The following is a 14,742-nucleotide window of genomic DNA, read 5'->3' on the forward strand; positions in this document are numbered from 1 at the left end:
GATAAAGTGAAAGTGCTTTCTAACCAGAGGGTGTATGTTTTAATGGAGCAGCACAAAAACTGACTCTAGTCCATTATACTAAACATTTTTGTAACATTTTCCTTTTGGCATTTAAACAGTATTTCAGATTTTAACTTAAAATATGGACTGAATCTTAGTGTTCATGATTTGTTTTTCTCTGTAAATCACTGGTTTATTTAATGCAGGAGAGACAATTTGTCAATTTTACAGAAGAGCTATTTGAGGAAACAATTAACTTATATTAGCAAGGGGTAGGGGTGGTGAACAAAAGCTTCAGGTGTGGTGAAAATGTATTGTTAGTACCTTGTTTACCACTCTAATTATGGCGAATAAATGGAGCCAGAGAAGGAGACAAGATGGAACAAGGGTGATCAATACATGCCTCTCCCTTGTCTTCCCTGCAGTCAAAAGAGAATGATTGCACTTATCCGGCCTTCTTGGAGAGTATCTATTCCTTGCTGGAGGTTAAATGAAAAACTCTCGTATTCCTACTTTTATGCTGACCCTAAATTTGTGTCCTGATTCTACTGTCTCTGGCTTATATAGATAGTTCTTCAAGTCAATTGGAAAATTGTCATTAAAAAGGGTTGCTCACATGAATGAGGTTTGCAAGATCAAGCCCTTCATGATCAGTATAACCCTGGGCATCACGCTGATACGGCATCCCTGATTTACAAGAGTAATCCTACTAGCATCAAAGGAACAATTCACATGAGTAAGGACTGTGAGAATGGGACCCTCAGGAGCAACTACCACCACAGTTATGTATCTAACCTCACTTAGATCACAGCAGTTTTCAAATGTTCTACAGGCACTTTATGCTACTACTGAACTTTGAGAAGAAAATAGACCTTGAGCAGAAGTTCACTTGTGCTTTACTGACTACAGCCCTGGTTTTGCACTCTACTTACACTCCTCTTCTCCCCGCTCTTAAGTGGTTCAGGATCTGCAAGAAATATGGCTTCTCTTCTTGTTTCTTTTTCTTTCCCTATCTTTCCTTTTTTCTTTCTTTTTCTTCTTTCTTTTCTCCTTTTCTTTTCTTCTTTTTTTCTTTTTATCTATCTTCTTTTCCTTTATTTCATTTTTTTGTTTTATCTTTTTTCTCTTTTATCTTCCCTTTTCTTCCTTTTTATTTTCTCCTTAATTTTCTGTTTCCTTCCCCTTCCTCCTCTTCTATTTTTTCTTTCTTTTTTTTTTCTATTGTTTTTCCTTTTTTTTTCCTCCTTCCTGCCTTTATTCCCTCCCTTCTTGCCCTCCTCCGTTTCTCATATCTTCTTTCTGTACCTCTCATAGAATTAGGGGAATTCAATTATGGTAGGAAAAAAAAATTAATAAGGTGTTGGCCTCAAAATTCAAAGACTAAGAACATATAAGCTTTCCCAATTTCAGAAGCTTTTTTTTAAGGTCACATAAATCAATCTAGATTTCCAGAATCTGCAAAACAGGAATGTGAAGTCCAAAGGAAAGGGTGATTTTGTAGAATTTCTAGCTGCATTTCTGCTTCTCTTTATATCCTACCTACAACTAATCAAAATTACCTTTCTCCTGGCTTTCTCATATTCACAGGTCTAGTTCTGAGAACTGTGTATAAATAAATTGTCAGCTTTTCTTCTCGACTACAACAATGTGGGTTTAGTTTAACTCTGTTAACTTAATAGGTTTACCCTCTTTTTAAACTGGCTTTGGAGAAGGACTAGGAAAAAAAAGGTGGTAATAGAAAATAATTATAGTTTTATTGCAATAGCAGTAACTACACTATGTGACTGGGATATATTATGTGTTAAGTGTTGTACAAAAACTTATGAAGATACAACTCTGCCTTGAAGTAAGTTGTTAGCTGCAGAAATGCTTCTGTTTTTAAAAAATAAGTCCATTCCCTGTGATGAATCCATGCTTACATGAGTTGTTTTGTTGACTTCACAGAATCATAAAATCATAGAATAGTTTGGGTTGGAGGGGACCTTTAAAGGTCATCTTGTCCAACCCCTCTGCATGGACCAGGGACATTCCCAACTAGATCAGGTTGCTCAGAGCCACATCCAACCTGGCCTTGGATGTTTCCAGGGATGGAGCGTCTACCACCTCTCTGGGCAACCTGTTCAGTGTTTCACCACCTTCATTGTAAAATTTTTTTCCTTATAGCCAGTCTGAATCTACCTCACTGTATTTGAAAACCGTTACCCCTTGTCCTATCACAACAGGCCCTGCGGAAGAGTTTCTCCCTGTCTTTCTTATAAGCCCCCTTGAGGTACTGGAAGGCCGCTATAAGGTCTCCCCAGAGCCTTCTCTTCTCCAGGCTGAACAGCCCCAACTCTCTCAGCCTCTTCTCACAGGAGAGGTGCTCCAGCCCTCTTATCATCTTCGTGGCCATCCTCTGGACTCTCTCCAACTGGTCGATGTCCTTCTTGTGTTGGGGGCTCCAGAGCTGGATGCAGTACTCCAGGTGGGGTCTCATGAGAGCCAAGTAGTGGAAATACTATTTGCGGTGTCTTAAGCGAGAACAAAGGTCATTGAACCCAACTTTTACTGTTGTTTAAAAACAGTTCTGATACTACAGTCCTTGCTCAAATGAGTTTTGCTGCGTTTGATGATTAACAGCAAGAGTCACAAAGGTCTGCACACACAAGTATTTTAACACAATATGAAGCACAGAAGTAACATTAATGAACGCTGAATATATGTACCTAAGACCATTTTTTTCCCTTGATGATACAGCTTTAAAAATTGTATCCTTTTCTGATTTTGTACACATCTTTAGAATTATTGCTGAAATCTTTACTGGGCACCTGAGTACACTTATCTCTACCTTCCTCAGTCTTGTCTATCATGAACTGCTTAGTCACAAGCATTGCTCCAGTTCTGCAGAGGAGTGCTGTGGGAATGGAGTAACTTTTTCTGAAGAAGCAGTCGGAAGCTCAGACACCAGGTTTCCTCCTCTCATCACATCCTAGCACGCTGGTAGGAGAAACCTGTGGCCAGCCCCAAAGTTATTTTATTGTTATGTTTTGCAAAGTAACATGATGCATACTGATAGGAACAGCACTGATGGCTTGGCAATGCAAGCATTTTTAGGTTTTTTTTTTTTTTTCCCTTTGGTAAAAGTTCAGATCCACCAAAACTATGTAGGGGCCCAAAGTACCGAGACTTTAGGTGCTTTACAGAGTTTTTCTGGTAAGCTTTGAGCCGGCTCGGGAGTCTGTGCCGTCCCTGGACACGGCGTGTCTCTAACGAAGCCTGGCTGGGTCATCATCTTTCCTTCCCCTCTATCTCCAAATCCAAGGGTGTCCAGCCAGGAGGGTTTTTTCTTGCTTGTTTTTCCTTGCTTTTCCTTCTTTTCCTCTCAGGTGACGTTCGCTGGGGTCCGAGCTTGAACCCGGCCCTTCCTGGGTGAGCCTCCGCGGGAGAACCGGCGCTCTGCCCGCCACGACACCGACACCGGTCCCGGAGCCCGCAGCGGTCCGCGGGGGGCAGCGGTCGGGCGGGGGCGGCAGCGGCTGCCAGCCCTCACCGGGCCAGGATCCGCCTCCGCGCCCGAGGGGGCGAGGCGAGGCGGGGCAGGGCCGGGCCGGGCCGGGCCGCGGGGCGGGCGGAGGCGCAGCGACCGGTCGGGAGCAGCGGGGTTCGCCGGGGTGTGCGTTGATCTCCGGGGGGACGCGGCCGAGGTGCGTGGGCGCTGCGCGATGGCGGCTCCCGCTGTCGGGCGGGAGCGGAAGGTGTCGTCCCCCGTCGTCGTCGTCCTCCCCGCCCCCCCAACTCCCCGGTGCCTCGCCGCCTTCCGGGCGCGAAACCCCTCGCGGGTGCGGCGAGGGGCGCGTGGCGCCCGGGTCGCCCCGCAAAACGCGGCGGGGCTTTTCCTCGGGGAGGGGCTGGAGCCTGTCGGGTGGGGTGGGAGGCGGCAGCCCGGTGCCCGCGGCGATCGGCGGGGGCGGCTCCCCGCGGGGCCTGGGCCTGGGCCGAGGCCGTGTTTTCCTGCAATACGGCTTCGCCCGCCCCCCGTGCACGGGAAGACCGAAGTGAAACCGGCGTGGGCGCAGGCCCGGGCTGCGTTGGTACGGGCGGGGGCCTGGGCGGGGGAGTGGCGCCGGCGGTCGCGCTGAGCCCATCTTTGCCCGCTGGCTTTTGAGACCCTTCAGTTGGGCGCTTCACCGGGCCCGGGTTGTGCAGTCGCAGCACGGAGAGGTGTTACATTAGCTTTGCGGGTCAGGCTGTTTGTCGTCTTACTGGGCATCCCGCTTTCAGCCCTGGGCGCTTTTAGTATGGGGGGTTTATTTTTGCGTTTCTGGTGGTGGTCAAACTATGAATTCTTTGCTAGACTTCATAGCGAAGGTGAGGCCTGGGCTTTGCGGGTTTGGAGAGATCAACCCTACAAGAAGGGAAAATGGAGAAATGGGGTGTAGTTCCAGTGGGAGGAACACAGAGATGCTGGTGAACAGTTCATGACTTTGGATCTGTTTTCAGCATGGCTTTAAAATCCACTCAGGAATGATGCTCTGACGCCATGGATTTACTTTATTTTTGTTGTGTGAAACTGTACACGCTTTCTGCTGTGATACAAAGTTAAAAATTGCAGTTTCTGCTTGTTACTGAGGAAAATCTTTACTGAATCGCTGATTATCTTGAGAACTGCTGTCCTGTAATGTGAGAGGAGAGAGAGTGATACTGAATTTCCCATTGTCACTAGACCCACTGCTTGGCCCGGTTACCCAAGCACTGTTTTAGAAAGGATGAGAGAGGGACCAAAATCCTGTCACCACAGCCAGACAGGTCCAGGCAAGCCTACATTTGTTTCACTGAGCAAATAGCTGCTTACCTCCGTCCTGCCTACCTCCCCACCCAGGATGTGCCTTCAGAGCAAGAGTCTTCTACAGCTCTCAGCTCACCTGGTTTCCCTTGTTTGGCTATAACTGGCAGAGACTCTGTGCTGATAGCAAGATGGGAGATTGTTGGAGCTGTAATCAAGTTGTTGTTGTTATTATTATTATTATTATTATTATTATTATTAACTTTTTATTACTATTGTTGAAATTAGATCATAGGAAATAATGTGCTTTTTGTTATAGTTAACTTCATTTATTTTGGTCTTGAGTGAAGCTAAGACATGCTAGTTTTATGGAGTCTTACTCACTAAGTGCATGTTTAAAGCACTTGGTGTGGCAAAAGCCTTGCTCCACGCGGAGCACGGATTGGATGTGCAACAGGACGTGCTTTTCGTTCTACATGCGTGCAGTCCTCATCGCGTTCTTAACTTTATGGTGTTGATAAAAGGTACCACCTCCATAGGATTGTGGGTTTGGTATGGTCTCATTGGAAAGAGACTTCATTAGCTTAAATCTCCCATGATAAAAGCATAAATAGTTCTCTGCTTTTTGTCATTACAGCTTAATCTTTGCCTCTGAATCATGCTAAAAGCAATTTTTAAGAAGAAGGTCTCAAAGGAGAAAAATGCGTGTTTAACTCAGTTTGATCACAAGTTATTGCTGGGTGGGAAGATATTGGTTAGTTTGAAAGCTGAAGTGCAATTATAATTGTGTCATTTTACAAAAAAAAAAAAAGATAGGCAGTACTAATTTTCCTCTTTAAGCACTGCATCATCACACTCTTACTATCCTGATAACTGCTCAGGGAAATTCACTAGTTCAAATGAATTGGTCTAAAATTGGTCTAACTCCTTGTGTTATTTCAAAAGTGTACTAATCTCTGTGACTAAATCTCATCTTAAAGTATTGCATTATGCCATTGTGAAAATAAACGGAGAAAAATTACATTTGTTTGAAAATTAGCTTTTCACAGTGGCGAAATTGTGCTGTCATTGCAGTGAAAAAAAGGCTACTCTGACAATCTTGTTGTCAGAACTTTGGATTGCTATGATGTTAGTCTAACTTCAATGTTTTTTAAAGGTCGTCAGTGAGAAGCAGAGAAATGGCTAAATTGACCCAGTTAATTGACAATGAAGTCTTCCGGGCTTATGCTACCTATGCGACTATTGTTCTCCTAAAAATGATGCTAATGAGCCTTATAACAGCATACTTCAGAATGACAAGAAAGGTAAGAAATTGGAAATACTGTCTGGTAGAATAGATTGAAATTTGTATTGAAATAGAGAGATATCACAGGTGTTTCTTTTCTTTTCAGCTTTCAAATACTGGTGCTGTTCTTTTTCTTCCTCTTCCCTCCTCTAATGATATTCTGAGTTTGGCGTGCTGGTGCTTTGTTGATTTCACATGGACAACGTCTTTAACCTAATTATGAGATAATTATGAGACTCTATCTTACTGTTGCATTTTACTTACTCTACCCTTCTAGAACATTTCTGTTATTTCAAGATAAGAGTTTCATAACTGTAATTTCCACTGTCTTCTGCAGAAAGCTGGTGTCCAGGGTATCCAATTTATAAAGCAAATAAAGTGAGAGATAGAGCCATGTTACATGAATAACCAACTAGTAGGGCCAGAATAAGGGGTATGAAGTGGATTTTTATGCATCTATACATAGACACATATATACACATATATATGTATACACACACACAAACACACACACACACAAACACTCTTTCATCCAGCAATTCTAAAGCTCTTTACATTCTCTAACTGTTTTAGCCTTCCCATTGCAGATAGATCATTGTCTTAAAAAAAAAAAAAATGAATTTTTTTCTAGAATGGGAGGTAGGCTGAAAATTTACATGGATTGATGTGTAGGCTAGAGAAGTATATGAAAGATCCAGGGAGGTTTGCTAGATAATGCAGAAGCTGCATCTAGCTTAGGAGAGAGTGCCCGTGGGAAGCATTGTGTTGTGTTTGCCGTGTTCTTGGTCTTCTCTAGGCATCTACTCATGGCCATTGTTGGAAACACTTGGTCCTGGTCTGAAAGGGCCCTGAGTTTGCTCCATATGGCTATTCTTGTGAGATCTGCGTCTGCAAGATAGTGTGTGCTTCAAGGATTTTGTTGCAGTTCTTTTGTTGAAACGCTGCTTTTTGTTCCTGCTGGGTGCAAGAGAACCCAACTGAACTGTTCTGTTGTTCACGAGATCCTAATAGCACAGCAGTTGAGCTACTGCTGGTTTCTGATAGCTCTCTAGGTCTTTGGCACAGCTGAAGATTGAGAATAGTAGAGCACACAGACTGTCCAGTGTGTTCAAAATAGGACCCAGCTGTCTGTGTCGTAACCTTACTTTCTTTTGCTCTTGTGGAAGCATGTCAGCTATACTGGTCCTATCTGTAGATCCAGTGGAGTCCTGTATTAATGTCCATACCATGTTACGATCCATATGTATGCAGGTGACAACAGAGCCTTCATTAATTTGGAGTTCTTGGTTTTCTTATGACAGACAGTAATATTACAAACAGACAAATTAGACAAGTAATTTTTGTTTCTTATTTTATATGAAAAAGTCTTTAAAATATTAGAGAAAAAATGGAGGAAAGCTGTTAGTGGAGCAAGAGGAGGTAAAATGTTGCTGAAGCTGATACTGTTAATATGTCTCCAGAATTTTGAGGCCAAGGATATTTCACAGAAAGGGATCAAGACTGCCTTAGAAAGCAATCATGTAGCTCTCCTAAAATCAAAAGTTTTTTTTCACTTATGCCTGAACAGTCCTGAACATAGCATAGCCTGAACAGTCCACAATGCATGTGTTACTACATCTGTCAGCAAGGACAGATCTACTGCGGTCTGCACTAAGTGAATTAAATGTTGTTTTCAAGTATTGTCTTATAGTATTTAGAGATAGTAACAGGTCATATAAGTGGAAAAATTTGTACCTAAGAGGAAAGGGTGAAACTTACGTGGTCGTAAATGAGGATAAGAGTAAGTCTCTATTGCTGTGTAGACTTCTGAAGAAGGAAGGGATCCAAAAGGGCTTTCAGATAATTTGTCAAGTATAGTGAAAAAGAGACCTAGGCAGTACAAAGTTCTACCCTCCAGATCCTTATGTGCCTTCAGCCCACTGACGTTACTTCAGGCTGAGTATCAGTTATCTGCCATGCTTGTCCATCTTACAAGAAGGCTTTATCTGCATGCATAAATTGCATTACATTAATTTGTCAGCACGCAAGCTACGTACAGGCTAGGCTCAAGAAAACAATAACACCGTGAACAATATATTACACCCTGTGCTTTTAGCTTCAGGTAAGTTATGTGAGGTTATAGAGGCATTAGTAAAAAGAGTGATCTTTATAGCAAGCTGCCCTGTCTGGAAAAAAACATTCTGGCTTCTACTGTCTCTTGTGTGTTTATGTTTGAAATAGGCATTTGCCAACCCAGAAGATACAGCATCATTTGGAAAAGGCGAGAGTGCTAAAAAATATCTGCGGATTGATCCAGATGTTGAACGTGTACGCAGGTAATGCATAGGAGGCTTTAAAAATTATTTTGACTAGGATAATAATACTTAATCAAGGAATTAATTTCACCCCATTATCTTTGGCAAGCCTATGAGTGTTTTGTGTTCCTTTACGTAGTAATCTGATACATTAACTTGTTTAAATTAACAAACTATTCCAAATTCAAATGCTTAGCATGCCTACTAAAAATAATAAGTCATTATGTGGTTGTAATAGCTAACTCTTGGATAGTATCCTGTAGGAAGTGGTGAGAAGATTGTGAAATATGACCATAAGTTGATTTAGCAGTGTCCATTAAGTGTAAATCAGCTTTCTGTATAATTTGAACACCAGTTGCATGCAATAGTTGCATCTTTTCCTGAAGTGTAAAGGAAATAACAGGGGAGAAGAGGAGTAAAGCTGTTTTAAAGTCATGGAACTCCAGAGTTGTAATGAGAGTGTTAATCTGCCAAATTGTACAGAGTGGGAGTCAAAGCCTGTGCTCTTTTTGCCGAATTGAATCAAGGTTACTCACTGATGTGTCAATTGTACAGGAAAGTTGACCAGCCTTCTAGAAGAATGCTGTTAATAGTACGGCAATGTGCAACCTGTGGTGTATGTATTTTGTTTTGCAAGATTCACGGTAGAGTGTAAGCTGTATTTCAGTGGGCTAAATGTTGGAGCTTTTTTAATTTTAGCTGATGGTGAAGTTTTCTGTTACCAAATTCGTAACTTTCAAGATGCTGATACACCTGTGATAATAAGGGAAGCTTTAATGGAATGCTTTCCATATCATTATTCCTTAATGAAGCTAACAGTTTATTTGCTATATATATTTTTATACCAAAAACTTGAATATGAATATATTCTTCTCATTTAAACCACCTTGAAAATAAGATCTTTAAAATAAGTATCAGCTCTGATTTCAGAACAGTGCATCTGGTATATTTCTATATCTCTTCTGGATTAAAATCTCAGAAAGAAGAGTCTAATCTCAATGGACTGTAAAGATGCTCTTAACTTTCCTTTTCTGCTCCTGAGTGGTTCAGGGAGTTGTTAGTTGTTTAGTTTGCTGACTGGGCACTTTTGGTGGCAAGTAATTCCTTTCTATTTGTAGATTCTAAGAGAACAACTAAGTCAATCCTAAATTTACAACCAGATGCCCTTTTAACTCAAATTGTTACATTAGAGAAATGGCAACCACCTCTCAGAGTCATTTAGATAGATTAGATTTTGAAAGCACTATATTATCAAATTCTATGTTAGTATTTTGCAGAGTTGTTCAGACTTCCCCACACCCAGTAAGTCAGCTTGGTTCTAGTTATTCCATTGGTGTTGCAGCATCCATTTTCCCTTCCCAACAATGGTTCGTAATGGAAGTTTACTATATTTTTTTTTTGCAAGCTTTGTGGCAACAGATAATGCCACATAGATTTAGCATGACTTCTCTTCTGTATAAGTGAGTGGAATTTGTTCAGTTTGTGGGTATAGAAAGGACACAACTTTCTTCAGTGTACTTTTTTTGGGGATAAAAAGAAAAAATCTGGAGGATATGTTTCCTTGTAATGATAAATGAGTTCAGAAAGCAGCTGCAAAACAGCACCGTGTTCTGATTCTAGTTAGGTGTGAAATTTGACATGATTAGTAAGGCTTAGAGGTTGTTTCAATCAGTAAATTTGGCTGGAAGTATAATTTATCTAAAGAGGTAGAGGGAGCAGGGAAGGTTTAGGAAGAGGCATGAAAGAATACTTGAAGATCTGGAATTCAGTCTCAACACATTTTTAGTATTTATGGTTTCCAAATTTCAAACATTTTTCAGCTATTTTAGTGCTTTGTAGTGAAGAAAATTAACCAAAAGCATAACTGTCACACCTGTTAGATGCTCAAAAATAACATTCTTCATGATGATAGAACTCCAGTAAGATTTGATGGAATGTTTCATATGTAGGGTATCTCATATTTTCTTTATGGAGACTAAAAACTGAGTTTATGGGATTGGAATAGACCATCTGGGCTATGAAGTCTACTAGTTGCAGTCACAGTCATCCAGTTAATTGATGTTCAGTTGAGAGAGGCTACAAGAAAATTCCAGCTGTCTTCTTTCCAACCCACACCCAGGTGCACTTATATACTTCATGTAAGTCCCTAATATTACCAAGATCCTGGGGAAAAGCTAAGACCTTTAATAGACAAGATCAGAAGCTTAAAAACGGGGGTTGCGGCAAGAGAGACCAGAGCGATGTCAGATGAACATACCAAAATCATTTCTGTAGCTGAATCAAGTCCTTGCTGTAGAGGAAGTCAGCAGTTGTTTTAGGGCCTTCGCAGTAGCATGATCTGAAAATGCTGAAAAATAATTGTACTTGAAGTGGTTTATTCAACAGAATGTAACACTGTAAAACAACTTTGCTTCTTTCCCCAGAGGCCACCTGAATGACCTTGAAAATGTTGTCCCATTTTTTGGCATTGGACTCCTGTATGCTCTTAGTGGTCCTGACCTGTACACAGCCTTGCTGCATTTCAGGATCTTTGCTGGGGCTAGGATCACTCACACTTTTGCGTACTTGATCCCTCTTCCCCAGCCCGGCAGAGGTTTGTCTTGGGCAGTTGGGTATGCAGTGACCATCTCAATGGCATACAAAGTACTGAAGACGGCGTTGTACCTGTAGCAGAGTCATAGCTTCAGTGTACCATCCAACATTCCATGCAGAGTTTCCAGTAGTGTATGTTGATGTCTTGAATGAGCCAGCATGAGTTTTCTGTGGTGACTGGAATTCATTTTTTTTGACAGAGGCTTTTCATTCCTGTTCAGAAATACTTATTTTGGAAGGAAAAAAAAAATCCTTCTGCCTGTATTCCCTCTTCATGGCCTGCATTGCCAAAATGTTAAATTGAATGTTCCCTTTGCGATTTGTCAAGTGCTTATGATTCTAAACATGCAATGATGCTGTATTGATAGCATGTGTGGTAATTTTCTACAGATGCACTATTTTTGGCTGTAGCTCTGAAGTCTAAATCAATAAAGACAAGAGGAAAAAAAAAAAGCGTGTTTGTATTTTTGTTTTCATTTTTACTCATTCTTACTGCAGCCAGCAAATAGCATGTCACTGTGTATCTGGAAGAGATTCCAATCATACAGCTCTTTGAAGAATGCTTACCTTAATAATAAGCTATAACCAGTAATGCTAGGCTTGTTGTAAAAAATCTTTGATGAAATTGTTTTTTGTATAATCCACTTTGGGATTAAAAAACCTAAACCGTTGCAGCTCCATTTCTCTCAGTTGAATAGATTAAAAAGAAAAAGAAGTATTTGGGCTAGACTGTGTTTAGTGACACCGATGAAAATCTGAAGTAATTCTTTCTGTTGAAGTTACCCCAAACGTCGGTTTTGTGACTGAATGAAGCGTAGACTTTTTGTAGAGTCTTATTTTTTAATAAATTCAGCATAAAATGAGTGACACTTGCAAATATATGTATCAATTAATTCAGATCTGAATATATAATTACTTTGCATGTCACATTGTCATACATATGTTGCTGATATAAAATTTTGTTCTTTGCTTCTATGTTTCTATGATGTGTTAGTTTGAAATATTTTCTTTATGGACTCTTCCTGGTCTTTTTTGGTTTGTTTGTTTGTTTTTGTAGCTATGGCTTAAATAATAGCACAAGATTTCAAGAGAAAAAAAAAATGACCCAGAAGAGTCTTTATATGGAGTGTGCTGGTGGTCAATAAGTTTTAAATGGCAGAAGTCAGAACACAAGTTTGGTTTACTTTCCTACCCCAGAAGCTGTGCTCTTAAGGGATGACCAAGAGAGGAGCTGGAGACTTCTCTCTGCTGCCTCTGTATGCCAAGGACTTTGCTTTTCTCTTCTTTTTGCATGGGAGAAATGGATGTAGTACTGTCAGGCGTATCACAGGAGAGCCTGCCTATCTACCAACAGTTGTGAGATGAGCCAGTGGAAGTTCATGCAGTGTAACATTAGGCGGTAACTGAAAAAGGTAGCAGGAGCAGTCGGGAAGGGTACAGATGGACTGCTTTAATCCAAAGGGAGATTTTTATTGCAGTTCAACGATAGTGTTCAAGTCATGTCTCCTAAACAAGAGAAGGGTAGGACTTGAAATCAAGAAGTTAACAGTGATTTAGTGGAAATTAACTAACAAGGGAAATAATGAAGAGCTGGATCCTCTAGAAGGTGGATGCTTAAGAGAGGAAGATTAAAAGTAGAAGGTTGTGGAGCTTCAGTTCCTCATACGGCAGAGTAAGGACGTGTCAACGCTTCTGGATTACCAGGGACTCCAATGGGAAACATGGGCTTTTGTGTTTCTTCTCACATCTCTCTAGACCACTTCCTGCCTGTACTGTTTTCCTACTATTCCTTCATTCTCTGCTAGCTTTTCATGGGATCTTGAGATCAGCTACCTTGGACGATATCATTGTAATAAGGTAAGATTGGCCATCAGCTCTTCCTACCATGAGAAGGACTAGTGATAGATGCAGAAGGGGCGAGACGGTGGCCTTAAGCTGAGGCCCAGTCATCAGAGTCAACCTGTCAACTTAGATTGATCAGTCTGTGGCTACTCTTGCCTCCTTACATTGTATTACAAGCATCTAGAGCTGTATTTCCTTCACCTCTTTGTAGGTTGCCTCTTCTTTCGAGCTGTGTGTCTTTCTATCCATTTAAAACAATAGGAAAGTAGCCACCATGCAGAGGGACTCATTTGAAATTCAGCAGCAGAATGAATCCATTCCTTTAGCATCAAAAAGGCTCTTCTGACAAGCCTAGTTGTCGTTGCCAGACATATGCAGGAACAGCATTTTTAACTCTTTTGCATCAAACTTCTGTACAGAAATCTCATTCTGAAGAGAGATACCTGGAGCCTGTCTTTATTTCTATGATCTTACATTTGAAACAAAACTAGTTTTAAATCCCTTTCATTTGCTCAATGGTTTCAAAGCCCTGAACATACACTCGCTATGTGCTGAGAAGTAGATAAGATAAATGGAAACCTTTAGAAATACCTAGAGTGATTCAATATTGTTCTGTGTTTCTCTTGCATTTATTTTAAACCTATATTTTATTTTCCTTTGCTCCCACAAATACCATCTGTGCATCTGAGTGGGGTATGTGCTCAATCTGGGAAATCTGCCTTACCATCTTCAGTTAAACTCCGACTGCCAGCTCTGCGGAAGTGTGTTGGAGTTGTCCCTGTCAAACAACTCCTGCATTTCTCCAGGCCATGCCTTAGACAGGTATGCTGTACCTGTTGTACAGTTGCACATTTTAAAACGTTAGCTTGTTATCCAGATAACTAGTAAAGGAAAAAGTGCGTATTAGTAGAATGTATTACTGAGCTAAAGTGAATTTTCACCTTTTAAAACATGCGCATGTGAATTTTGGACTGCTAGTATCAAGTTCTGTTAAAAAATCATTAAACAAAATAATCTATAACTCTGATGAAACAACTGATTTGTCAGCAGGTATGCTGCTTTTGCCCTGGTGAAAGTAGAGAAAAGGCTAGTCAATGGTAGGCATATAAAAAAGAGGTCAAAATTCTAGGCTTCATTTCTGTTCCGTATGCCTGTTATTCCCACTAATCTTAGAAACTGGAGAAACTATAAGTTTTCTTCTCTCTGCCAATTACTCCTGCCATTTTATATTCTTACTTCTCGATGTCCCTGCTCCTTGCAGGGGGGTTGGACTAGATGACCTTTGAAGGTCCCTTCCAACTCAAACATTCTATGATTCTATGATTCTCCAAAGTACTTTGTGTATCTTTGAAGTGGCTCTAATAGTTGACCATGAGGTACTTTAAAATGCCAGCTGACATAACTTGACCTAGTTAGCTGATTTTGTCTCTCAGTGAATTTCATGGGCTGCTTCATTTTCAGAAGTGTAAACCTGTGAGCAATTCCTCAATTTAGTTTTTGACTCTATGGGTAAATGCTTATGTGGCATTGGCCAAAGTTACTTTGCCCTGGTTTTTGTGGCTGCAGACAGATGTGCTGAAGGCAGTGAGTTGTTGAGAGAGCTGGTGACTGGCAAAGAGCTCTGAGCTAGGACTTGCCATTTGAGCATGGCTTCATGTCCTGTCACAACAAAGCAGGTGTTTAAAAATATAAATTATACATTAAATATTTCCTTGAATTTTCAGAAGCAAGTGTATATCTAAACTTCACTGCCTTCAAGGTATTTATTTCAGGAAGCTGGGTCAATGCTTCTGAAAGTGATGGAACTGCCTAAGTCACCAAAATACAGGAAAAGAAAAGCTGAGGTTCCTAACTCAAGTAACTTTGGAGTTTTGAAAAGTTTTCTAGTCCCTTGAAGTCTATTATGGTTATATACTCCATGATTAGCCATGTCTCTTCCTTGTTATTTACAGAAACAAATTCAATCT

The 14,742-nt window shown here is 40.8% G+C and overlaps 1 protein-coding gene across 3 annotated transcripts; it reads left to right on the forward strand.

Moving 5' to 3' along the window:
* Positions 1 to 3,387: 3,387 nt before the first annotated feature.
* Positions 3,388 to 11,607, forward strand: MGST1 (microsomal glutathione S-transferase 1). Of its 3 annotated transcripts, none has more exons than XM_086756133.1 (4): positions 3,388 to 3,408; positions 5,919 to 6,066; positions 8,268 to 8,362; positions 10,765 to 11,607. In XM_086756133.1, exons 2-4 carry the CDS (start codon positions 5,941 to 5,943, stop codon positions 11,009 to 11,011), a joined length of 468 nt encoding a protein of 155 aa, XP_086612259.1. In that variant the 5' UTR covers positions 3,388 to 3,408; positions 5,919 to 5,940; the 3' UTR covers positions 11,012 to 11,607. The 3 variants fall into 3 exon arrangements, with proteins under 3 accessions (XP_086612259.1, XP_086612267.1, XP_086612250.1); XM_086756141.1 differs by lacking the exon at positions 3,388 to 3,408 and adding an exon at positions 3,517 to 3,683; XM_086756124.1 differs by lacking the exon at positions 3,388 to 3,408 and adding an exon at positions 3,930 to 4,070.
* Positions 11,608 to 14,742: the final 3,135 nt, after the last annotated feature.

Source organism: Chlamydotis macqueenii, chromosome 1 (genome assembly GCF_036417535.1).
Source record: "Chlamydotis macqueenii isolate bChlMac1 chromosome 1, bChlMac1.mat, whole genome shotgun sequence".
NCBI lineage: Eukaryota > Metazoa > Chordata > Aves > Otidiformes > Otididae > Chlamydotis > Chlamydotis macqueenii.

What these genes read in the sequence shown, in the direction of transcription:
- MGST1 (XM_086756133.1), top strand. Translation starts at nt 5,941, where the DNA reads ATGGCTAAATTGACCCAGTTAATTGACAATGAAGTCTTCCGGGCTTAT. An exon ending in ACTTCAGAATGACAAGAAAG is followed by an intron (nt 6,067 to 8,267) that starts GTAAGAAATTGG and finishes TGTTTGAAATAG; the next exon opens with GCATTTGCCAACCCAGAAGA. An exon ending in GATGTTGAACGTGTACGCAG is followed by an intron (nt 8,363 to 10,764) that starts GTAATGCATAGG and finishes TTCTTTCCCCAG; the next exon opens with AGGCCACCTGAATGACCTTG.